The following is a 26,816-nucleotide window of genomic DNA, read 5'->3' as shown; positions in this document are numbered from 1 at the left end:
AAGTGTTGTCAAAAAAAATGCATTGCATCAAAATGGCCTATTAGCATATGAAAAGGTGCTTTATCTCATTAGTACCACCAGGGAAACACAAAACTACGGATACCACCACTTACCTACCAGGATGACTAAAACTTGAAAAGACTGACAACACTAAGTGTTGAGTGGGAAAAACAGCAACTGAACTCCTATACCTTGCTTGTGAGAATGTAAATTGGTACTACCACTTTGGAAAGCTGTTTGGCAAGATCTACCAAAGTTTAATATATGTATATCCTACGACACATTAATTTCACTCCTAGGTATATACCCAAAGTGCATAGATATGTTCACAAAAACACATGCACAAGAATTTTCTTAGCAGTATTAATCCTAATAGTCTAAAGCGAGAAACAACCATACCCATGGGTCAGTAATAGAAGGGACAAACACTTACTGGTATAATCATGTGATGGAATACTATACAGCATTGAATGTGAACAATTACTGATATAGGCACAACATGGATGAATATCACAAAAACAAAAGATACAGTATGATTCAATTTATATAAAGTTTAAAAACTGTTAAAGGTGATTTACAATGTGAAAAACCAGGTTACCTTCGGGGAGAAGAAAGGGGAGTGACTGAGAGATGGCTTGAGAAGGACTTCTGGAGTGCTGGTAATGTTTTCTTGTTATGAATGGGTATTACCTGGATTTGTTTACTTTATAGTAATTCAAGCTATACACTCATAATTTGGGCATTTTCCTGCATGTGTGTTATGTTTCAATAAAGTGTTTTAAAAGATAGCATTAATTTGTAGTAAATCTAGTTTTTTACATCATGTGCTTATGCATTTGATTTTGTTAGAAACTCTAAAAACAGCATTTTGCACTTATTTTTCTGAAATTTCATTGTTATTTCAGTTGATTAAGATATTTTAAGATCCTGATTCTATCATTCATTAGCTTTTCCTCCAATTATATTTTGTTAACTTTACTTATTTTCCTCCAATTTTATTAAAGTAAAATTGACAAATAAAAATTGTACATACTTAGCATGTATAATGTGATGTTTTGATATATGTATACATTGTGAAGTAATTAAATCAAGCTAATTAACATATCCATCATCTCACATACTTATCTTTCTTTTGTGGTGAACATTTAAGGTCTACTATCTTAGCAATTGTCAAGTGTACAATACATTATTAACTATCATCATCATGCTGTACAGTAGATCTCCGGAACTTACTCATCCTGTATAACTGAAACTTTGTATCTTTTAGCCAATATCTTCCCATTCCTCCCACCACACCCCAGCCCCTGCCAACCACCATTCTACTCTCTGCTTCTGTGAATTTGACTTTTCGAGTCCACATACAAGTGAGATCATGTAGTATTTGTCTTTCTGTGCCTGTCTTATTTCACTTAACATCATGTCCTCCAGGTACATCCATGTTGTCACAAATGACAAGATTTCCTTCTATTTTAAGCCTGAATAATATTCCAGGGTATATAAATATATAGACCACATTTTTTTTTACTATTCATCTGTTGATGGACACTTAGGTTAATTTCATATCTTGGCTATTGTGAATAGTGCTGCAATGAACATGGGAATGTAGATATCTCTTTGACATACTGATTTTATTTCCTTTTAGATGTACCTGGCTGGGCGTGGTGGCTCACGCCTGTAATCCTAGCACTTGGGGAGGCCGAGCCAGGAGGATCGCTCAAGGTCAGGAGTTTGAGACCAGCCTGAGCAAGAGCGAGACCCCATCTCTACTAAAAATAGAAAGAAATTATCTGGACAACCAAAAATATGTACAGAAAAAATTAGCCGGGCATGGTGGCGCATGCTTGTAGTCCCAGCTACTCGGGAGGCTGAGGCAGTTGGATCGCTTGAGCCCAGAAGTTTGAGGTTGCTGTGAGCTAGGCTGACGCCACGGCACTCTAGCCCAGGCAACAGAGTGAGACTCTGTCTCAAAAAAAAAAAAAAAAAAGATATGAGCACAACTGAGATTGTTCGATCATATGTAGTTATGTTTTTAATTTTTTAAGGACCATCCCTACTATTTTCCCTAATGGCTGTCTTCCAATTATATCTTTATCAAAGTTCTCTAGCATGCCCATGAAGATTTCCCTCTGAGATGATATTGGAACACTAATAGATATAGGTATCCTTTAGGTATGATTGTTAACCACCTAACTATATTTTCATCATTCCTATTACACACAAGGATATGAGAAATTTGGTCAAATGCCTTGTTAAAGTCAAGATATACTTTGTCTATAGGATTGTCTTGATTTAAAAGCTTAATAACCCTTTTTTAAGAAAGGAAAGAAGGTTAGCTTGCTCTTGGCTGTGAATTCATTTGACTCCTTTTAATCACCTCTTGCTGATCTAAATAACCAGCGAAGCTGCTCACAAATACTCCAACTCTTTCTCTCTCCTGTTGCGTACATGATAGGATTGCACTTGCCTGCCTACTTGAAGTTAGGTAGGTCTGTGTAACTTGCTTTGGTCAATGTCATGAGCAGAAATGAAATATATCACTTCTGGGAAGAGAATGAGTATTCCCCACTGCATCGTCTTTCCCACTGCCATGGCAACCACAATGTCCCCATGTGGGTCCCAAAGCGAAGGCAACAACAGAGAGCCCAAGGCACCCACAACAGACATGTAGTATGAGCCTTTATTATTTCAAACCACTGAGATTTGGGGGCCATTTGTCAATGAAGCATCAACTAGATTATTTTGACTCATACATCATATATGTCAGTCTGTGTTTTCTGGAATCCACATGTAGACTTACCTTTTTGAAATTCAGAAGAGAATGTGCCCATCTGCAATTTCTACACCATCTGTCGTTCTCCATTATTTTTTGAAATTACTGACATTACATCTGTAGGTTCCTTAAGTATTTGAGGATATAAATGGGGGATGGCTACTTGAATTTATTTAAAATGACTGGGTGAGTGCTTTATCACTACTTTCTTAAATTTCAATTCTTTCTTAGCAATATTTTTATACTTTTCAATTCTCTATGGTGGAGAAGGCAGAAACAAAAGAAGAGTTGTGTAGTATACCATATTTAAGCTTTGTCCTTATTTCTCTTTTGTTAGTTTCCTTGCTTTCAATAAAGCTTAAAATCCCTCTGGGTTTTTTTAACTTTGGCATTTTCCCTAAGTCTCAGCTCGTTCTGGGTATTCAGTTTTCTCACACTCTTCTTAAAAGTTCATATAGCACTTATCAAATTCACCATGTAAAATTATTTATTTGCTTTACTTATTTTCTACTTACTATTCCTAGTACATGCTATGATCTTTATTAAGTTTTTAATGCTACCCTTTTTTTTTTTAAATCTTATATGTTTCTTCTTTCTTTTGTTCACTTCTTAATAGTTGAATTTACCAGGGCTTTTCCTTATAAAGGTTATCCAATATCTAATATTTGATACTCACTTTTAGAGGTTTCCATACATTTTAAAGTTTGTTAAATATACTAATGTTTTCCCTGACATTTTTTAAAATTATTTCTTTAAGTCTAAGGAATATATGTGATTATCTCACTTTTTTCTTCTAATACATTTATGTATCCAAATATGACCAATGTTTGGTTGAAATTGCTAACAAGTTTCTTCCTGCTGGTCAGAATTAAACCAACAATAAAAATTCCTTTTATTTATTTATTTATTTTTTGAGACAGAGTCTCATTCTGTTGCCCGGGCTAGAGTGCCCTGGCACCAGCCTAGCTCACAGCAACCTCAAACTCCTGGGCTCAAGAGATCCTCCTGCCTCAGCCTCCCGAGTAGCTGGGACTACAGATGCACACCACCACGCCTGCTAATTTTTTCTATTTTTTTAGTTGTCCAGTTCATTTTTTTCTATTTTTAGTAGAGACAGGGGTCTCACTCTTGCTCAGGCTGGTCTAGAACTCCTGACTTCAAGCAATACTCCCAAGTTGGCCTCCCAGAGTGCTAGGATTACAGGTGTGTGTCACCACACCCAGCCAACAGTTCCTTAAAAAAAAAAAAAAAAAAAATTCTCGTATTTTCTTTATCATCTATTCCAGAAACTTGGATGGCACTGAAAAAGTTGGGGATGCTATTATTGTTCAGGGTGGTAGAGCATGATTTTTACAACATGTGGGCATGGGCATTTACTCTGCCCCAGCAGCTACAGGAAGGCCTTAAGAAATCCTAGTTTTCTCTGAACTAACTGGGGAGCAAACTGAAATTTCAACATTTCCTTCTACTTACAGTTGAAGGCTGTCCAGCTTTCCAGCTGTCACACACTCACACACCCTTTTGAACTCTTTCCCTCTCTATACTTAACATTATAACTTTATAGACTTAATCTCTTGTCTACATATAATACTCTACTCACCTTCATATAAATATTTGCACACAGAAACTCACTACACTTCTTTTTTTTCTGAGACGTGGTCTCACTCTGTTGCCCAGGCTAGAGTGCAGTGGTGTCGTCATAGCTCACTGCAACCTCCAACTCCTGGGCTCAAGCTATCCTCCTGCCTCAGCCCCCCAATACGTTTTGTTTTTTTTGTTTAATTTTCAAAATGTAGCTGAGTGGATTAATAAAATGTGGTATATGTATACCATGGAGTACTACTCAGCTATAAGAAACAATGGTGATCTAGCACCTCTTGTATTTTCCTGGATAGAGCTAGAACCCATTCTACTAAGTGAAGTATCCCAACAATGGAGAAATAAGCACCACATGTACTCACTATCAAATTGGTTTCACTGATCATCACCTAAGAGCACATTTAGGAATAACATTAAGGGGGTGTCGGGCAGGTGTGGGGGAGGGGAGGGGAGGGGCGCATACATACATAATGAGTGTGATGTGCACCGTCTAGGGGATGGACACGCTTGAAGCTCTGACTTTGAGGGGGGGTGGAAGGGCAATATACGTAACCTCAACTTTTGTACCCCCATAATATGCTGAAATAAAAAATAAAATAAAATAAAATAACAAAAACAAAAGCAAAAACAAAAGATAAGAGACCAAATGGCAGGAGGAGGAGAAAAGGAAACATGAGGCTAGAAGAAAAAAGAGTCTGGCCTAAGCAAGCAGTGCTAGGGGCCCCCAGCCCCAGGCCTTGCACTGTGAGGGCTTACCCCTTCCAGAACATGGGTGGGCCCATTCAGCCCCTTTGTGACGGTGCTTATTCAGGTAATAGCTATTCAGGGTTGGAGGGCTTTTCCTCTGTAGAGAAAACTGGCCCTTTTGGAGCGTGACCCCACAACCCTGGCATCACCATTCAATCATTTAAATAAGCGGTCCGTAGATTAGAACAAAGCAACTGGAGAAAAAGAAACAGGAAAGTGAACGAATGAACAAGTCAGATGTCATCTATTCCCCACTTTTCTTTCTAGAAGACCTATTTGGGGACTGCTTCCTGTCACCATAAAATACTGAACACTAGCCTTGAACATGGACGCTCAAAAAGAAGAATTACAGGACCGAGTCATCATCAAAATAGCAGCTCATTTACCAGACCTCATTGTCTATGGAAATATCCCTCCAGATCTACCCTCTGTAGATTATTTTGATGGAGTTCTGATGTTTGTCGATATTTCAGGCAAGTGCAAAGGAATGTTTGTTTAACGGACTGCGCGACAGGCCCACATCGGAAGGTACATGCGGAGCTCAGCCTGATTGCAGAGCGGGGAGGCTGTTTTCCAGCCCCTGGGCTGTTGCAACAGATGTTCTCCACTGAGAACACCAGAGGGAGGGCATGACCTCTGGCCCTGGCTCGCTCTCATCTTTTGTCACCCTGCACTTCCACTCATGGGCGTATCTTTAAGATGCCCAAGTCCCAGGCCTGGAACTTCAGGTTCCGGTGTCCCTGCCCCAACTTCACTAACGCATCCTTCCAAGTCCCGAGCCCCTCACCCATCGCCATCAAAATTGACCTCAGAAAAACAATCTCCCTAGATGATGTCTACATCTTAACGGTAAACTTGCCACCTCTTCAGAAGTATTTAAAATTTGTCTGTGTTCATCACCATGGAATGAAAGTTCTATTCCTAGTTAAAGGAACCACAGTCATGGCTGGACCATTGAGAATTTGGAAGAAAGGACATCTGGAGCCTTTCCCTGACCTCCAAAATAATAAACACAGAGGGGGCTGCATGTCTGACACTCGATTAGCCACAGAGATCCTTAAGAAGAAACTTTGCCAGTTCCTAGAAGCCAAGGCCCACTGCTTTCTAGCACAGCCTCTTCCGGCTCTGTTTGCTTCCCCCAAGCAGCCAAGAAAACCAGCTGCACATTTTTTACAGGTTTTACCGCGATGACTGAGAGGTTCAGCACAGCCATGTACATGGACCGAGGGGCTGAGCAGTTGGTGGAGATCCTCAACTACTACCTAAGTGCAATTGTGGAGAGTAAGTCTTCCCAGAGGTTCCCGGCCCAAGAGTATTTCAATGCATTGCTTTCTCTGTAGTTGGCTATAACCTGATAGAGCAGAATTGCTTAGCACTCTTCATTTTCCCCAGGAAGCACGTGTGAAACCAGTCTTTTTTGAAATATGATATAGTACAACTGAAAAAAATAGAATGAGGCCTCACTAATAGAGACTATTTGAGAGAAAGGATGTTTTGGGTTAAAGGGCTGAATTACAAACTGATTTTAAAAGAACTGTAGTAGTAATACTTTTAGTATATTCAATATATCCAAATGTTTTAAAAAGCTAGCATCAGTATAACCCAAACATAGTCAGGGATTCTATAAATAGAAAAGAGTGATCTGTAACTAATTTATCAATTTGTCTCCTAATGATGGACACTGAAGCACTGACAGCTGCCTGAAGTTTAGTACCCTTTTCAACCTCTGACTGTTGCCTTGTTTGCATTGTTAATTTGAACTATCATTCAGGAAGGAAAGATTTTACTCTGTTAAGGTAAACTCCAGGCCTTCGTGTTTTAGTAGGCTCTAAGTTCCCTCGTAATATCTTAATGTGGCCCACCAGACAAAATTTAATGCTCCGTAAAAGCAGAAACTATGTCTAATTCCTTTTTGCATCCCACTTAAAACAACAGGTGCTCGACAAATTTGTGATGACACACCACTAAGAGAAAAAATGTCCATTTATACCATAAAGTCTAAATAAGCAAAATGCAAGTTGGTAATAAACAAAACTCAAGTTGACCACGGTGGTGATTTCCCCATTTCCTAACTCCCCTTTCTTGTGTAATCCTGTCACTCATCTACCCACCGATGCCACGTCCCAACCTGTAACATATGTTGATCAATAAATCAATAGAAAGCATTCCGTTATTGTGAGAGGAAGGCAGCTGTCCTCGGGTGTCCTCTGAAACCTCACCATCCTCTTTCCTGTCTTTCCCCATTCACAGATATGGGGCAAAGACAGAACTGGGTTCAGCATACTCATTTCACAATTGAGGAAACAGACCCAAGTGGGTTAAGTGATTTGTCTGAGATAACGTCTTTAGTATAAGCCTGTTTTCTGAATTGCTGTTCCCTTGACCCATTTTCGATTCTACTAATGAAGAATGAATTCTTTTTACTAGCTTTAAGGAATCAGGGTTTGATTTAATTAATTTATTTTTTTCCCCCAGAAGTGTTAATTTATGGAGGAGACATCCTAAAATTTGCAGGTATGGAGGCTAACTAAGAAGGGAGGGGTAAGACGGAGTGTTGAGATGCCTGTGCTCAAAGGAGGCATCTCAGAGAAAGTAGTGTCCAGGAGGTGGGTTGAGGAATGTTTGACGAGTAGGTTTCAGTACAGATCTCATAAAACAGATTGATCCCGGCCAGGCATGGTGGCTCACACCTGTAATCCTAGCACTTTCAGAGGCTGAGGCAGGAGGATCACTTGAGGCCAGGAGTTCAAGACCAGCCTGAGCAACACAGTGAGACACCATCTCTACAAAAAAATAGAAAAAAAAAAAAAATCAACCAGGCATGGTGCTCACACCTGTAGTCCTAGCTACTCGGGAGACTGAGGCAGGAGGATCACTTGAGCCCAGGAGTTTGAGGTTTGTAGTGAGCTATGATCACACCACTGCACTCTAGCCCAGGTGACAGAGCGAGACCCTGTCTCAAAAAAAGACTGATCCCCAGGGAAGGTCAAAGGTCCCCAGTATGTCTCTCTCTTAAAGGCGACGCACTGCTAGCCCTGTGGAAGGTGGACCGAAAGCACCTGAGAAACATTATCACGGTGGTAGTTAAATGTAGCCTGGAGATCCACGGATTATTTGAGACCCAGGAATCTGACGAAGACCTAGATGTCCAAGTCAAAATAGGTAAGCGTGTGAGAAGGACAGATGCTACAGCAGTTCGGATATGGGTCTTGACTCTCTCTCCCAAAGGGAAAACAGCAGAACTTGGTGGTTCAACCCCATCATGCCCGGAACTTTGGAATCAGTCTGACCAGCATGTGAATTTCGGCTCCCTCACTTACCAGTTAAGAGAATTTGGGCTAATCATAATATCTACCTAATAGGCTATTACACAAAGTCAGTTAGTATACTGGCACCTAGTAATCACTAAACAAAATAGTCTTTATTACTCCTGTTGCTGTTATTATGATTATATCTTGCTGCTTGTCAAGACTGTGCAGTATAATAAAATGGAGAGTAGCTAGCCGGTCATTACACGGATTCATAGATTCAGCAATGGCATGAGAAGGCTCATCCCCCAGTCACGTGCATTTCCATATGGCAGTGCAGACGTCACGCACAGCATGCCATTTTGCTTCTCCACAGTCCTGAGCTACCGGCATCATTGTTTCCATTTCCTAGAGGAGGAATGAGACTGTGAGACGCACAAATGATGAGCAACAGCTAGAGTTATGGTTGGTGCTGTTGGTGTTAGCTTCTGCCCAGCTAAACTTTGTAAGACTTAGAACTCTCCAGTGTCAGAGCTGATGGGATCATCGGGGTTATGCAATTAACTGTTTCTCAATCTTCCTTACTCTATTCCACATTTTGATGTTATTCAGAATTTCCAAGTAAGTTAATATTGTTTTGGAAAAAAAAATCAGAGTCCTTATAATACTGAATATTTTTTACAACTTGACACTCAGGGAGTCTGATGCAGTCCCCTTCCTGAGAATGACGGATGCCAAGTCCGTTAGGTGCGTGCCAATTGGCCGTTAGAGAGCTGGGTTCCAGCACCCTTTCCTTCAGCGGGTCTAAGCATCAGTGTGTTTGAGACGGAAAACTAACCATACATAGTATCAGGGGAAATCAGCCTTGACAGATTAGCACAGCAGAGAGCAAAAATAAAAAATCCTTGCTCGTATTACAGCTGTTTAAAAGAAATGTGTATCACATATAGTTCATTTATACATATATTTTGTATACATGTCATAATATTGCTCAGGTGCCAAAACCATCTCCCAACTTGAAAGAACCATTGTTGGGATGGGACACATGACTGCCAAATGCCTATTTCTTTTCCCCCATCCTCTCTGGCTGTTGTCCAACATTCAACCCGAAGGTATTATTTTTAGTTAGAGCCTCAATCTTTGATAAAATGCAAATTCTCCCAAAATAGGAATTACTAAAGTTCTCCTCTGTTACCCTTAAGTATAAATAATTGAAGAAAAGATAAAATAATTTTGGGCCTGATAGGATCATTTAGGGAGATAAATATCCCAGAAAGGCAAAAATTAGTGACTGAACTTCCTAGCTTTAGAAGGGGAGTTTCAGAAGGCCTGGGCCTGGAAGAGGCATTCTCTGATTCTTATGGAAAATCTTAGAAATGAGATTTTGCTTTGAAGTAGTATAGTCCCACCAAGATTCTGCTTTCTCCAAGAACTCGCGCTGCTGGGAAATACCACAGAATTCTTGTGCAAACCTCTTGCTTGCCTTCTTGCCAGGACTGGCTGCCGGCCACATCAGCATGTTGGTCTTTGGAGATGAAACACGCAGCTACTTTCTGGTGGCGGGTCAGGTGGTGGAAGATGTGCGCCGTGCACAGAACATAGCACACATGAACGATGTCATCCTGTCACCAACCTGCTGGCAGCTCTGTGACCGGAGCCTGATTGAAATCGAGAGGATTCCAGATCAGAGAGCAGTTAAGGTAAGTGTGATGCTGCCGTTTGCAGAAAGTTCTGCTAGGCTGAGCCAGAGGCTCCCTGCCACGGAGACTGGTCTGGAGACTGGGGAGGGGTCAGTCTGGGTTAGTCCAGGGCAACTCTTCTGGGAGGAGCCAAGGCTGGTGCTCCCAAGGAGGAAATGATTAGGCTTCTCTGAGGGTAACTTAGGATGTGGAATTTGGGTATGGAGGCTTTCCAGGAGGCTAGTGACCTTGCTTAAGGAAAAGGAAGGCTCTGGTGGCTCCCCGAGGAGCAGCGGGGAGTAGTTTAGAGGGCTGCCATTGGCCCTCACTTTCTCTACCCAACACCCTCCTAGCTCAGGGCAAGCGATCACCGAGGGAAGAGTTGGAGGTGAGCAATACAGCAAAGTCCAGTGAGGGAAGAGAGACTTTCCCATGCCTCTGCCTCACAGAAAACACTGTGCTTAAGTTGAAGGTTGACTACAAGCAGGACTGTCCCTGGCATATGGCCAATTAGAGAAACTGTGCTTGGAGGGTGTGAAAGGCGAGGAGAGCTGTGCCGCTGGGTAAGCCAAAGGAATAGGCTGCATGGCAGAAGGAAAGACAAGAACGAGGACCCATGAGGGTGCTGGTGAAGAGAGGAGGCAGGGCCCCCCATGCCTGAGTCTACAGCCCTCGCCACCTAAACCAGGCATAACCTAGCTGGCCCATGGCAGTACCCCACTCCCCATCTGAATTCATTTTAGACTTACAGAAAAGTCGTAAAAATAATGCAGAGTTTCCATATATCTCTCCCCTAGCTTCCCTTAATGTTAACATCTTACATAACCAGTGCAATAGTCAAAACCAGGAAATTGACATTGGTACCATACTGTTCGTTAATTAAAGCTCTTATTTGGATTTCACCAGTTTTTCCACTCACGTCCTTCGTGGAATGTTCCAGTTCTATACAGGATATTACATTGCATTTTGTTGTTATTTTTATTTAGGCTCCTGCAGTCTGTAACAGTTCTTCAGTCTTTCCTTGTCTTTTATGACCTTGACCCTTAAGAGGAATATTGATCAGTTATTTTGTCAAATGTCTCTCCACTTGCTTTTGCCTGATGCTTTCTCATCATTGGATGAAGTTTAGGCACTTTTGTTTTGGCAAGAATACCACAGAGATGAGGCTGTGCTGGGTGTGGTGGCTCACACCTGTAATCCCAACTGCTCGGGAGGCTGAGGCACAAGGATCGCTTGAGCCCAGGAGTTCGAAGCTGCAGTGAGCTATGATCATGCCACTGTACTCCAGCCTGGGTGAGAGTGAGACTTTGTCTCAAAAAAAAAACAAAAACCCAAAAAGAAAGAAATGAGGTCGTTCGTGCCATTCTCAGTGTATCATATCATGGGGTTCCTGATCTTGATACTTCTTATCTCTGGTGATGTCCCTTATACCTCTTTGTACATCAGCCCCCTTTGTCCTCTAACCTTTATAAAAAATAAATAGTGTACAGTTTAACCAGGTTTTAGTTGAATTAAAATATTATGAAGGAAAAAAAGCAGAAAAAAGTTCTGAAGGTAGAAAAGTATAAAGGTTAGTCCCCTTAGATTGGCCCTCTATGTATGTATCCTAAATATTGAAATATGGATGCATACTGTAATTGGAAAGACTTTTAAAATTTTGAATTTTACCAGTTGAAGATCTTTAGTGTTTAAGTGTGCCAACCTCCGTTTATCATTTTCTAGACATTCAAAAGCAAGTGGCCTGACTTTCTGCTGAGAAATTACACTCAAAGGACTAGACAAACCCTCAGGAAAACCAAAACCTTCTCGTTTTATTTTATTTAGGTTACCTTCTTGAAAACGCCTCCCACTTTTAACTTCGAAGAATTTTTCACCAGGTGTATGGGTTTCATGAGCTGTTACCCTTCTGATGACAACAAAAGTAAGTGCCTTTCACGGGCAAGAGCCTTTGGCCCCCCCCCAGCAGTCACTAGGGTCGTAAACCAATGCCAACAGCTCCGCTACGAGGGGCTGGACCCCTCAGCACAGCTCCCGGTCCTTACCAGCACTCGAAGGGGACCTGCTTCCCATTCCCCAGAACAGCGACTCTAAGTATGACCCTGCTCACACCCTCCATCTGTCCCTAGGCCCTGACCCCTTCCCCTTGTCTGCCAAACATTTGTGAGTAAGTCTCCCTCGTGATGAAAGAAAAAAAAATAAAGCTTCTTGGAATCTACTTCTCCCTCCTAACCATCACCAACAAACATCTCAGAAGAGTCATCGCTGTGAATGTATTTGTACCTGTTCTTCTACCCGCTCGTTCATTTACTCACCCAGTAAACACTGACGCCAAGCGCCTCCGACTCGGGCACTCCTGCCCCTTGGTCTTGCCCCCCTGACGTCCAGCCGCTGCCCTGTCCCCTTCCATCTGCTGACACTGTTTATGTAAACGCCCCAGTGACCATCAACCTGCCCAGCCAGGTGACCTCTTCTCAGGCCTCCTCCTGGTGTGGACCTTAGGTTACTCTCTTTTCCTACATGCTACCTCCTCCTTTTTCTTTGGGTTCAAAAGTATTCTTTTCTAGTTTTGCTTTTCCCCCTCAAACCACCTATTTTCAGTGCCCTTTGCTCAGTTTCCTTCCCATTCCTTAAATGTTGGTGACTTTAGGAATCTGTCCTTGACCTTCTAGTCTTCTCTACTAAGCCCCTCATTCGTGTTTAACTTTCGTGTGACTGGGGAGGCAAGTGGGAAGCCTGGGGCACAAAGTTTAAGGAGGAACTCACACTTAAGGTCCCACAGATTGCACGCCTCACCCACGCCCTGGCCCCAACTGCCTGAATTCAGCCCAGTCCTTGGTCCTGAATTCTAGGACAGACTTTTGTCCTGAATTCATTTAAAAAAAAAAAATGCCTATGGGTCATCTCCAAGGATGTCAAATGAGTACTCAACATGAACATATCTACATTTTAAGCCATTTATCCTTCTCTGCAAACTGCTTCTTCATCCAAACTAGAAATCTCAGAAACACCTCTGACTCATTTTTCCTCTTCACTTACGTACAGGTCTGGAATGTTTTGACTGTTACAAATAGTAGATCGTACTTTCACGAAGCTGTATTAGTAACGGCACGGGGCGGGGAGTGGGGTGCTGCGGGGATACTGGTCAGGAGAGGCCAGGAGCCCCAGAAGCACCAGGTGAGACAAAGGAGAAAGCCCAGTGACCTTTCTTGAGCTTTAGCCCATCCCACCTCCGAGAGCTTAACGGGGCCCCCGTAAAGGGTTTCTTCAAGCCTTATTTTGGGCGCTGCAACACTGCAATGCAATTTGGATGCAAACTACCCGGAGTTAGTGCAGGACGCCATAGGCTGAGTCCTCTACAAACTCCCTCACTTCAGATACCAGCTGCAAGCTCTGGAATCCCCAGGCCGCCTGAACTTCTGACCAACGGCCTACAAATTTGAGGATTTCCTCAGTGCCCTGAAGCTCAATAGTTTACTGAAATGACTCACGGTAGTCGGCAAAGCCCTACACTGAGGGCGGTGGTTTTATTAGAAAGGATACAAATCAGGACCAGCCAAATAAAGAGACACATAGACTGGGGGCCGTGAGGGTCCCGAACACAAAAAGTCTCGGCATCCTCAGGGAGCATCACCCTCCTAGCACATCAATGTATTATTACCAATCGGGGAAGCTTGTTGGAGCTTCGGGGGTCCAGAGTTTTTATTGGGGTTTTATCACATAGACACGATTAGTTGAGTCATTGGCCACGTGATTGAACTCAGTCTCCAGCCCTCTCCCCTCCCAGCTCAAAGTCCCAACCCTCTAGTCACACAGTTGTCTCTCTGGCCAGCCACTGTCCTGACTCAGCTCATTAGCTGTAAACTCGGGGAGCTCTGGAGGGCCCCCCATGAATAACGAAGACTCTCCTATTCCTCAGGAAATTCCAAGGACTTAAGAGTTTAAGTCCCTGGAACCTGGAAGCAAGACCAGCTGACTTCTTTGTTACAGAGCAGGCACATACCTCTCCGCAGTCGCTGTGGCCTCGTGGTCCAGGCCTTTGCCGCCACTCCCTTCTCCCTGAGCTCCTTTCCTCCGTCTGTTCAATGTTGTTTCCTCCTACCCTTCCGTGCTCACGTCGGGCTCCAGCCAGGCTAGTGCTCACAGTCCTTCACCAGACTGTGCTCCTTCTTGGCTTTCACCTACGTGGCTTGCTCTGCTAGGCACGCCGCCCTCAATCCTTCCAGTAAAATGCTATAAGTCAGTCAGGATCCAGTTAAATTCTTACTTCTCCTGTAAGAATTTACTTCAGCCTTTGCTGATTAAACCAGCTCATATTGATCACTGCTTCCTCTGAGTCTTGCCAAGTGGCTATCCTCTACTAGCTTGTTTGGTCTGGCGACTTTCATTTTTCTATTTAGCTTTTCCTTACATATGATATTTGAGTGTCCAGTGAGACAGTCAGTGCCTCAAGGGAAAGGGCCAAGTTACCTTCTTACTCTTTTCCCCCCTGTACCGTGCTAGCCTGGTGCTTGAAATAGAGTAAGAGATCAGTAAACATTTTCAAAATTAAATTTGTTTCTTAATTTACGTCTCTCTTAGAGTCTGTTTTTATCTTTCATCTCCTTTTGTTCACATTATCATTCTATTCCCTGCTGAACACCTCTCATTTCTCTCTCCCCTTTTTTAAAAAATGTCTTCAAGCTCCTTCCTACCATATCTTCTCAGGCCATTCTAGAGCACGGAACTATCAACCATTATATTGATAGTAAAGGGGACCACAGAGACTGTGAAGCCCACCTGGTTTTTGCCCCAGGTGAGGAAACAGGAGACAGCGGGGCCCTGAAGTGACTTGTCCAGGGTCACACAGTGAGTTGGCATCAAGCCTGAGGTCAGAAGCCAGGCTCCTGAACTCAACCCCGGCTGCTCTTTCAACTCTGTCTTCCCCTTCTGTCACCATTCCCCTCTATCGTCACCCCTTCATTTGTCCATTCCCATCTCCTGTGCCAATAGTTTTAGATCAAATCCAGAGGTGACAATCTCCCCAAGTCCCAAAGCATGATGACAAATAGAACAGAGTTTTGAGCCACATGCAATTGACTTTTGGGAAACCTACAACCTCTCTGGATTTCCCTGAGCTCTTTTTGGCCAGTAGGGGTCCCAGAGCCTCCTGACTGAACTTCAAGGACAGGACCCCAGCCCACGGGACTGGGAGGCTCCTCTCTCTAGCACTGCGGAGCCCAGCCTCCCTCTCTGAGCCTGTCCCCTCCTTCTGCCCCCCTAGACCTCCTGAGGCGTGCGTGCGTGCTGGAGTCTGATCCTGTTCTGGAATTGTCCCTACAAAAGTATGTGATGGAAAGCATTTTGAAGCAGGTATTTTTATAATTGAGTTTTTTTGGATTTTGGGGTGTCAGGGATCTTGGACAGCCGGAGAGATTTTTAAAACTCAGCAGCTAGTAAAATGTTCCCTTTAAATAAATAAAAAGATATTCTCTATGTGTAGGTGACTGCAAAATTTATTGTTCAAATTAGGATACTCTTAAGAGTTAAAAGGGGCATTATTCATAATGTCACTGTGACAACAGGCATAAACTAGGACTGTGTTGCCTTAAATAACTGGGCAAACAGGAGCTGTTGCAAACATATAAGAACATACAGTCACCCTTTCTATGTGCCACATAGCAGAAAGATATCAACTGGATGAACATTGGCACACTATTTTTCTAAGTCACTTGCATTAGATCTTTAGTTTTGAGATTTAACAATACAGGTAATTAGAATGCTCTGAGCTACCTCTACCCCCCACCCAAAGTTTTCTTTTTTTATTCTCTTACATCTGGGTTCTCTCAAATGGATTAATTCCTTTGAATTGTAACTGTCTCTTAGCACTCACCACATGCCAGTCACTCCCGCTATTTCATGTATTTATTCTTCACAGTCCCTGGTAGATGTTTTTATCCCCATTTTATATGTGAGAAAACTGAGACCCAGAAGGTTAGGAGGAACTTTCCTGAGGTTGTAAAGTAAAATGTATACAGCTAAGATTTGAAGCCTGGTCTGTCTGAATCCTACAATTTTTGTATAGGCTATCCACTCTCCTAACGTTTGCCTGTTTTAATGCTTTACCCGTCAAAGTACAGTTGTGTCCTGGAGGAAATCTTTGTAAGCCTGAGCACTGGACAACTTTCTTCAGAGTGTGGGTTGTAGAGGTATCAGGATGCACCCTCCCACCTTCAACCCCGTATAAAAACATTACCTCTAGTGCCTGCAGCTGCTCGACTCTTCAAGGTTTTTGAAGCTCAAGAAGGTCACCCCCCACTCCTCTCCCTACCCCCAATAAATATAACACATCATGCTTCTCCAGCTGCAACCAGCTGAGAGCAAGATCTATAGAAATGGGCTACAAATGGACTCTGTGAGTTGCTGGGAAAGTTGTGGGTAGCAGTAATAAACACCTGGGAAAGAGGTCTGGCTCAGGGGGCTGAAAGGAGGAGAAAGACTTGTCACTGTTTTACCAAGGCCTGCCCCTGCACCTAAAGAATAGAGGTACTTAGAGATACTGTGGTCCTCTTTTCCAAGCCAAAACTCAGAACACATGGTCTGACAGAATAATTTAATTTTTAAATTATGTCTCAATAAATGTATTTGAAAAATCAAAGAAAATCATTACATGGGTTAGCTAGAAATTATTAAATCACCTTTTATGAAAAGAATAAAATTGCATGAATCCAGGACCATCCTAGGCAATCAGGAAGCATGGCTGCTTATTCCCTATACCAATCCCCTCTTTCATCTGGCAGGTGTGTTTCACACTGTCAACAGAGAATCTGCCACTTCTGTGCTGTTTGGGTAGAAAGTGCAATGATTTCCCCCCTCTGGTTTGCTATGCACTTAATTTAACAAAATTCAGCAGTGTTGATTGGCAGGGATAATTTGGGAACACTCTCCTCTCCTTCCCCTGTGCCTACTGTAGGTAGGATTGGAGGGAAGAGGGGAGCCACATGAAATACACCACCCTGGAGAGGCAGGCATATGCGGTAGCTGCAATGCCGGACTAGGAGTCTGGAGATTTGGGTTCTAGTTTGCTGGTCTCCTCACGTGACCTTGGGAAAATTGTGTTGCATCTCCATGCTTCAGTTATCTAATCAGTAAAATGGGGATGATGATGCTGATTTTATTTCATTTGAACATACAGGAGGATGGAATGTGAAAATATTCCAGAAGGCAACCGGCTATGAAAATATAGGGTTAAATTACATAGCATGCTATTCTTATCCCTAAACTGCAAAAATAGGAGAGCCAAAAGGAACAGTGGGTCTTTCTGTTACTGCAATGGCTCATATCAGCACGAGGGAGCTAGCAGCTGGGGTAATGGCGTGGTTGCTGGCCAAAAATCAGCAAGTGTGTTAGTCCCCATTGGAAGAGATTTTGATAGTGCCTTCCATTTTCATCTGCTCAGTTCTAGTGGGCTGGCTCTGCCATGTGGTTCCTCACACATTCTGATAACTTCCGTTTCCCCAGAGAGTCTCAAAAGGCTACTTTCTCCCCACCGATGACTCTGGGTGTGGGGGTGGTATCGGGAGGAAGGGTCCACTGCTAGGGACACATGCTTTGAAAACCTGCTCTCCGCCTTGCAGATTGATGACAGACAGCTTCTGGGTTATTTGTCTGAACTTCGCCCAGTGACGATTGTATTTGTGAACCTGATGTTTAAAGAACCAAACAAAGCAGGAGCCATAGGCTCGGCCATCCAGGATGCCTGCATGCACATCACTTCCATCCTGAAGGTCTTCCGAGGCCAAATCAACAAAGTCTTCATGTTTGACAAGGTAAACGTGAACGAGGGGGTGGGAACCTACCAGGAGTTTGAGGTTAGCATTCATGGCCAAGCACATTGGTGAGACTGAGGGAATAGATGCTAGAAATTTAACCTAAATATCAGTCTTTATTTATAATTATAATAGCTCACCTGGTGTATATGGTACTCTGTGTGTGCCAGATACTGTCCTCAACACTTTATACAGAGGGACTCATTTCATCCTCATGGCTACTCCAAGCGCTAGGTGCTCTTGCTATTATCCTCATTTTATAAATACGGATGCTGAGACAGAGTGACATTAAGTTTTGCTTATGATCATCCAGCTAGTGAGTGTGGGATTCAAACCTGCCTTCCCAGCTGGAGCTCACCATGCTGGCCTGCCTTTCACGGCACACATAGTCTCCAGCCTGGCAGATGATGTGTTTCCCAGGGAGTTTAGGTCAGGAGTCTAGTAACCTTCACACCCAGAAGTTTGTTTCCAATAATCCCCACCTGCCATGTCCACCCCTCCAGTTCCCTTTTCAGTTTCATTTTTGGCAGGGAGGTGGCTCACCCCCAGCTCCCATGGGTTTTCATTCTGTTCTTAATCAATTCATCGAAAAATGACGTGGTAAACAAATGACCACAGGAGTGTTTGTGAGAATTGATTCTCCACCGCAGGTGTTTTTGTATCTTAAGAGCAGAGCACTTAACTACTGATCCACATCCACTCACTCACTCACTCATTCAATAAGCATTTATTGAGCATTTTGTAGAAGGCCCAAAGCTAGGGCTAGGCAGCAAAGATGAGCAACTCACGCGCTGTCACGCAGGCAGGCAGGAAGCACAGATTCCACATGAGAAAAACTACCTGTGCTATGAGAATTCCGAGGGAGGGATTACTTCCAGCCTGGTGCCCTCCAGCACCTTCTTCCAATATTCATTCATGAGGATAAGAAAAGGCCATAGAATCTAAGGAAACAGTCTCTAGCGTTTTGCAGACCTGGTGCCCACAATTCCTAGCTATGTGAGCTCAGGAAGTCATTGAACTTCTCGGAGTCTTGAATCACTCCTGTTTGAATGGGGATAGTATTTGCCTCAGATGATTTTGGAAAGTTTTAAATGATGCAATATGCGTGCAGCACTTGCTGCAATGTCCCTCTCACAGCCAACGCTCAGCAAATGAGAGCTGCTATTCTCGTTGCCAGAGTGAGTCAAAGGCTCACTTTGCCAAGCCACTACGTAAATTTCCAGGCAAAGCAGACCCCTTGGTGCCCCCAAAGGGGTAGCCCTCTAGTCTTTACACGTATCTAGAATTGCGGCTTTTCTTCTCCTGTCAAGACATAGCCTAGCCTCTTTCAGGATCTGACACTTGATCAAATTCTTTTGAAGAGGGTTGAAGAAATTGAGGTATTTTAGTGTTCTTTTGCATTTCATCAGGACATAACATGTCAAAAACTCAAATGTTTAACCCATCACCCTTTATTCACTATGCCCTTTTCTTACAGACAACAGCATCTGACCGAGGTAATTTCTTTAAGTGACTGATACCAAGAATGAGGTCCCTCGACCGAATCCAGACTTCACAGAATTAAAAGGATTTGTTCTGTGAAGTTTGGATTCAGTCGAAAGGCTGCACGCAGGGATCCAGAAGGCCACATGCGGCCCCAAGGCCATGGGTTCCCCACCCCTGGTTGGAACAACTTAGCTTTATACCAAGAAAACCTACTCTCAGCTTGTCTTTATCCCTAAGAATAATAACAGTAACTGAAAATACTTTATAGTTTACAAAGCTTCTTTAATATAGATAACATTAATTCTTTTAGTAGCCAAAGCCACCTCTATAGCAGGTCTATATTACATCCATTTTCAGGTTGATTAAACTGAAGTTCACAGAGTATAACTGACTTATCCAAGTTTCCACAGTTGGGAAGTGGCCTGAGAACACAGATTTTCTGATTCCAGAGCTGGTGGCTTTTCCACTGCTCTGTGCTGCTGCTTCGCGGACTTAAATTTAGCACCTTGCAACACCAGACCTCGGCCCCAGGAGGGAGTAGGCAGGAGCGCGCCCACAAATAGCTCAGCACAGCTCGTCTCTGCAGCAAAGGCAAGCGCTTCCCGAGAGCTCAAGCCCTACTGCTGATGACGCACTAGAAGTTATACAAAGTTTACTAAAAATAAAATAGGTGTGAGAAAAATCATGATGAAATCTAATTCTGAAAGCGAGAATTGCTGCCCCGCCGGCCTGTCCTTGCGGGCTTAGGGCTGGCCCGGTTTAAAGCTCGCCCTCCCCCAGCTGTGTCTGCTGGACTGTCCCCCGACTGTCCCCCTCGCAGGGCTGCTCCTTCCTCTGTGTCTTTGGTTTCCCCGGCGAGAAGGCACCGGATGAGGTCACTCACGCTCTGGAAAGTGCCGTGGATATATTTGACTTCTGCTCTCAGGTGCACAAAATCCAGTGAGTGTTGCCCCTTGTCCCACCTGGTGGCCCCCGACGCTTTTGAAGGAGAAGGGAGCGGGGGGGCGGGTCGCGCAGGGAACAGCAAAGGAGGAGAACTAAGACCTTGGCTCTGTGTCTCAGCCTGTCCCTCTTCCCATGGCCAGGCCAGGGACAATCGCCGTAAATCAATTGCAAGGCAGAGAGAATCCTTTAGAGGAAATCTCCTCTCGCCCCCGGACCCCAGTCGACCCTGCCCCACCCTGCCCACTTCCTCTGCGCTCAGCTCACCGCCTTCCTCTCTCTCCCCACAACCCTCCCTCCCAGCACCGTGTCCATTGGTGTCGCCAGCGGGATTGTCTTCTGTGGGATCGTCGGGCACAGCGTGAGACACGAGTACACAGGTGCGCGGAGCCAGCTCGCCTCTGCTTGCCTTGCAGCAGACACGTGCCTCCCCCCTGGGCCTTGTGGGAGGAGGCCCCCAAACGAGAGGGACGGGGCCCCCGCCCCCAGAAAGTGTAGGGTCTTCCAGAAGGAACGAAGCCCCGTGCAGCTTTACCCACCGACAGTTGGGTGCTTTGCAAACGTGAGCGCAGGGGATGCACGGTCGCGGGCGGGCCTGGCGGGCTGCAGGCTCAGGGACTGAGGGGCTTTTATAATAGCTTCTCGCTAACGTTAGGCAGTTAGTTCCTCCTCTTAATTCCTGGAACAGGTTAGGACCACTTCTGAAAAATTAGGAATATTTGCATTGCTGAAAAATAGTGATACTCTCAAAAGAGAGTAGTGATAAGTCGATGTTATCTCCAGATTTCACGACTCTTGCTATTATTTCTCTCTTCATTCCTTTTAAGATGTTCAGGAAGAATACATCTCAAATCCTGAATACATCTAAAATTCTGAAATAGGTTATGTCGGAAATGATACAATGTCTGAGATTGTCTTCAAAATAACAGAGGGTGGGGAGGACATGGGGGAGGAGAAGGGACAGGACTGGCCGTGGGTGACAGCCGTTGGGATGGGTGATGCATGGATGGAGATTCATGATACTGTGCTTTACTGTATGATCAGATGTCTCCATAATAAGCAGTTAAAAAAGAACATCTTGATTAGAAGTATTCAAGTTTATGTTAAAATGAAACATTCAATACCTAATTTGTACTAATATTGAGGTTTTACAAGCAGCCAGGCACTGCTGACAGTGATAAATTTACATTAACGCATTCATCTTCATAAACTACCCTTTGAGATAGGTTCGGTTATCACCCCATTTTATAAACTAGGAAACTGAGGCAGGAAGAGTTAGGAAACTGAGGCAGGAAGAGTTAAAGCAATTTGCCCAGCAATTTGCACATAGTAGTTAGAGGTAGAGCTGTGATTCAAACCTGGACAGTCTGGCTTCAGAGTCAGATATTCAAATATCCCCTAAATCAATCCTCCATGTGCACTCTTTCCAGCCCTGTTTACTAACTCTCAATAAATTACCAAATGAAGGTTCATTCACAGGAGCACAAAGACACAATTTTGTGCCTCATGTAGGGCCAAGCTTGTGCTTGTCCACCTTATAGCAGACGACCCGCTCTGCCTTATCTGAGCGCCCTCAGGCCTGTGGCCGTGCCACCTACAGAACCCTCTCCATAGGCAAGACCCTCCTGGCCCTGAGCAGATTGTCCTCTTGGTCTCCCAAGTGAGGTAGAAACTTTACTAACGGCTGAGTTAATTCCCTGCTTATTTTTTTAAGAGCCATTGGCTGAATATGGGTAGTTAAAGGCTACACTTGTGTGTCATTTATGAGAGGCATAGGGGATAAAGAGTAAGATGCTATTTGGGGACAGTATGCCTCAGATGACACTCAATCAATAGCTGTTTTTCCTTGGGTCTTTGACTTTCTCCTTTCTGTTGTAGTCATTGGTCAAAAAGTCAACATAGCTGCCAGGATGATGATGTACTACCCGGGAATGGTGACCTGTGATTCTATCACCTACAACAGCAGCAACCTACCAGCCTACTTTTTTAAAGAACTTCCAAAGAAAGTTATGAAAGGTGTTGGAGATTCTGGACCATTCTATCAGTGTTTGGGCCTTAAAGAGAAAGTGTGAGTGTGGGGCATTGATTTTGCAGTAGGTTCTATAAAGAAGAGGGGAGTCATGCTAGCAAAGCAATCAGTTGCCCATTTGAGATTTGAAGCCAATTCATGAACTTGAAATCTATTCTTTCTCTAGACCGAGACCCAGACTCCAAAATCCTTCCTGTTCCCTACATCCTCCTGATATCATGGCATGGTGGAAGATCCCATTCTCCCCTCAGGGGTGAGAATCTGCCGTTAGTTCAAGGTGTCTTTATTATTCACACTTGTATTCTTGAGGCTTAGCACTGCGCTTGCCATACCTAGGCCGTCCGTGAAGTGTTGTTTGAAGAAATGTACGAATGAGTAATAATTTTTAGTGAGTGTTTATTAGATGTTAGGCACTTTACCTCAAAATATACAATTTAGTCTTAATATCAACCGCACGAGGTAGAAGCTATTATCTCCATTTTATAAATTTAAAAACAGAGGCTTAGAGATGTTAAGTGACTTGTGTGTGGTTGGTCATAGCTCTAGTAAGCAATGGAGCCAAAATCCAACTGTCACAATGATGTGGCATTACAGGCCACCATAAAACCGCAGTGGTATGCACAATTAACATTTATTTATGTCACGAATATGTGGGGTTCAATTGATCTTGGCTGGAATTTAGTGAGCTTGCCTTATTTTATTCACATGCCTGGGGGTCAGCAGGCTGTTGGCCGATCCAGGATGGCCGCAGCTGAGAGAGCTGGGGCAGTCTGGCTGACATAAGTGGGGCAATTTGGCTCTATGTATCTTATCCTCCATCAGCCATGTTGTCATGGTGATATCAGAGGCACAAGGCCCAATGCACAAGCATTTTCCAAGCCTCTTCCTAGGTCTTATGTCTGTTAATATTCCATTGACCAAAGCATTCACGAGGCCGAGCCCAGAGTAGGAGGGCACTGCTAAGTTACATAGTAAGGGGCATAGACACAGATAGGGGTGAAGAAGTGGGGCCATAATGCAGTCAGTCTACCACACCCAGGGCTATCTGACCCCAAAGCCTGTACTCTTCACTATTTTCCTATGCAATCTCTGCAGATAAAAGTGTAGTAATATATATATACAGATATGAACAGGGCCTGATTCCTGCCCTGAAAATCCAGTCTAATGAGGAAGACCAACATACACAAAATTAGCTCTATGTTACATGGGAGACTTTGATATGTGCTATAAGAGAGGCATAACAAAGTAGCATGGTAGTACAGAGAGGGAAATAATTCATTCTGACTAAAAGGCTTCATCAAGAGATAGTACTGGCTGGGTGCAGTGGCTCATGCCTGTAATCCCAGCACTTTGGGAGGCTGAGGTAGGAGGATGGCTTGAGGCTAGGAGTTCAAGACCAGCCTGGGCAACATAGCAAGAGCCTGTCTATACAAAAGATAAAAAATTAGCTGGGTATGGTAGCTGGAGTCTATAGTCCTAGCTACTGGGGAGGATGAGGCAGGAGAATTGCTTCAGCCTGGGAGTTCAAAGTTGCAATGAGCTCGTGCCACTGCACTCCAGCCTGGACAAAACGATGAGACCCTGTCTCAAAAAAAAAAAAAAAAAGAGAGAGAGAGAGAAAGATAGTCTTATGCAGGAGGCAAGCATATGAACCCCTGGCCTAGGTTTAGAGACTGTCTGTATCCTGTGGCAACACTAGCTATAGGATCTTGAGCAAGTTCAACTCTCTGTACCTCAATTTCCTCATTTGTAAAATGGACATAATAGTAGTACTTCTTAATAATGTTTTTGTCAAAAGGAAATGATACATGGAAAGCACTTGGAACTGTGCCAGACACACAGCATGTGCCCGACAAAGGTAAGCTAGTATTGTCTGAGCAATTGGTGGAATCTGCCCAGATGTGAGACTGCGCACCACATGCAAGTCTATTGGGTCATATGTTAGATGTCTGGTTATACCAGTGCAGACTCAACTGGCAGCTACTGAACAGTGTGCCAGGTGCTAGGGGAACAGCTGCTGTGAAAGTTGTTTGGGTTCTCTATGACCAAGCAAGAACTTCTCCTTTCTCCTTCTCTTGGCATTTATAACCCTTGAGTCAGACTCTTGTTAGAGATTAGAAAGGAGGATTTCTGGGCACTAAGAACTAGTCACTCTTGCTCTCAATATTTCTCTGCTTTGCATCTAACATCTGTTCTTTCTTTCTTCTCTTCAGCAGGTTTGGTATGGCATACTTCGTCTCCAAGAGAAATGAGGATTACCCCTTGCTAGGTAGGTAGTGGGCCTTGATTTCAAACTTCTTTGTTCAAGAAAACATGCAGAAAAGTACACCCATGGTGCATATGCAGCTTACTGAATTATCACAAAATGACAATTAATCATTGTCCAGGTCAAGAAATAGAAAAATAGCCATACTCCACGAAACCCTACACGCTCTCTCTCACTGCCTTTCCCCAAGGACTTCTAATACCTTAGGTTACTTATGCCTGTTTGAAATTTATATAGATGAAATCAAGCATTATGCAATTATATATACCTTATACCTTCCTTTACTCAATGGCATGTTATGAAATTTATCCATATTGTTGGGTGTCGCTGTAATGCATTATCTGTCATTACTATGCAGTGTTCCATATTTTATAAGTATACAATTTATTCATTCTGTTGTACAACATTTGGATTGTTTTCTTGTGAACAATATTGACATAAACATCCTCGCACAAGTCTTTTGGTGAACACGTGTGTGTTTCTGTTGAGTACATACATAGGAGTGAAGTTGTTGGGACAAAGGTTACAATTTTGGTAGATTGCGCCAAATGCTTTTTCAAAATGGTATTTATTTATATCCTGACCAACCACGTTATGAGAGTTCCAGTTGTTCTTCATCTTTGCCAACAACTTGGTTTTATCAGTTTTTATGATTTTAATAATTCTGTTGGGTGCATAGTGGTATCTTACTGTGGTGTCCATTTGGATTGCCCTGATGTGGCTGAGCTCCTTTTTTAGTATATTTATTGGCCATTGGACATCTTCTTTCAAAAAGTATCTGTACAATCTTTTACCTATTTTTCAGGTGGGCTGTATTTTTATTACAGATCTTTTAGAATTACTTATATCTTCTGGAAATGGGCCCATTGCTGGAAAGTCCATGAACAATATTGTGGAAATTCCAAGGATATTGTTAGAAAGCGTGTCACTATGTGCTTTTTTATATCTCTAGCATATTTTATATTGATTGAGTTTAATCTTTTTTTTAAAAAAAAATTAAAACAACAGGACGTGAAAAGGAAATCAGATACTTCAGGTATACTATGGATGAATTTTTGACGTCTACCTGCAGCCAAGTCTTAATGTATGAAGGATTATCAGGATATGGAAAAAGCCAGATACTTACAGAAATTAGGTCTCTGGCCCAAGGTGAGAACTGCAGGTGAGTGTCTTGCAATTGTCATTCCCTTTTGAACTCAGAGAATACTGACATCCTTAAGAGATTCATTTATTTTGATGTTTCTCTCCTTTATATAACTTACCTTATGTAAACAATCCACCATCTATAATTGCTGGGTGCCATGACTCTTGTGCTAAATAATTTTTTTTAAGAGACGGGGTCTTGCTCTGTTGCCCAGCTGGAGTGCAGTGGCTTTAACACAGTTCACTGCAGCCTGGAAGGCCTGGTCTCAAGTGATCCTCCTGCCTCAGCCTCCCAAGTAGCTGGGACTACAGGTGCATACCACCACACCCAGCTAATTTTTCTTATTTTTTGTAGAGATGGGGGTCTCACTACATTGCCCAGGCTCGTCTTGAACTCTGGCCTCAAGTGATCCTCCCAGCTTGGCCTCTGAAAGTGCGGGGATTACAGGTGTGAGCCACTGTGCCCGGCCTAAACAGATAATTAATGATAAACATCCTGAACCAAGAAAAAGAGAAACTGGGCTGACCCATGGAAATCCTGATTTAATGCCAAGTAGGGCTTCGGTACTTTAATGTTTCTGAAGTAATCCCAATATGTAGACAGGTTGAGATGCTGAAGTCAAGGCTAGATTTGGTCTGCAGAGCAAACATGTCAGTTTATCCAGCTACCTGACAGGGAATCACTAGTTCAAACCATTTAGCCCTGAGAGTGGGGAGAGAGAATGACAGGTCTCTGGATTTTTGTCGTTTATCTATTTTCATATAAGGAATGTCATGAGGGCTCTCTTTGGGACAATCCACTGTCACCCTCATGGAAGTGGACAATACGGTCTTTACCAACAGTGACGATGACCACAACGATGACGATGTCTCCTATCGTTTGACCATCTAACTTAAAGGCTATGAAGGGGAAACGCTTGTTAACCTTATATTACTTTTAGCTGTATTTCTATGTCTCTTTAATGTCCAGCCTGAAAAAGGCCAGTTTTAAAAATATCTTTAACATTGCTGAGGGCGTAAGTCACACGACCAGAAGAGATTGATTTATTCATTTATTCAATCACTTATTGAATTCCTAGTATGTTCCAGGAATTGTTACGTGC

General features: G+C 43.3%; 1 protein-coding gene across 1 annotated transcript in view; it reads left to right on the top strand.

Annotated features, from left to right (window-relative positions):
- The first annotated feature begins 9,870 nt into the window (after window positions 1-9,870).
- ADCY10 (adenylate cyclase 10) overlaps window positions 9,871-26,816 on the top strand; it is a 55,819-nt gene continuing 38,873 nt past the window's right edge. The window contains exons 1-9 of the mRNA XM_045546633.1: window positions 9,871-10,064; window positions 11,868-11,964; window positions 15,304-15,392; window positions 17,657-17,848; window positions 20,154-20,272; window positions 20,579-20,655; window positions 22,154-22,343; window positions 24,518-24,573; window positions 25,579-25,732. Of these exons, the coding sequence (XP_045402589.1) occupies window positions 9,882-10,064; window positions 11,868-11,964; window positions 15,304-15,392; window positions 17,657-17,848; window positions 20,154-20,272; window positions 20,579-20,655; window positions 22,154-22,343; window positions 24,518-24,573; window positions 25,579-25,732 (1,157 nt within the window). The 5' untranslated portion in view covers window positions 9,871-9,881. The remainder of the gene's footprint in view (window positions 10,065-11,867; window positions 11,965-15,303; window positions 15,393-17,656; window positions 17,849-20,153; window positions 20,273-20,578; window positions 20,656-22,153; window positions 22,344-24,517; window positions 24,574-25,578; window positions 25,733-26,816) is intronic.

This window comes from Lemur catta, chromosome 3 (assembly GCF_020740605.2).
Source record: "Lemur catta isolate mLemCat1 chromosome 3, mLemCat1.pri, whole genome shotgun sequence".
NCBI classification, from domain to species: domain Eukaryota; kingdom Metazoa; phylum Chordata; class Mammalia; order Primates; family Lemuridae; genus Lemur; species Lemur catta.
This window is presented reverse-complemented; position numbering and strand designations above follow the sequence as displayed.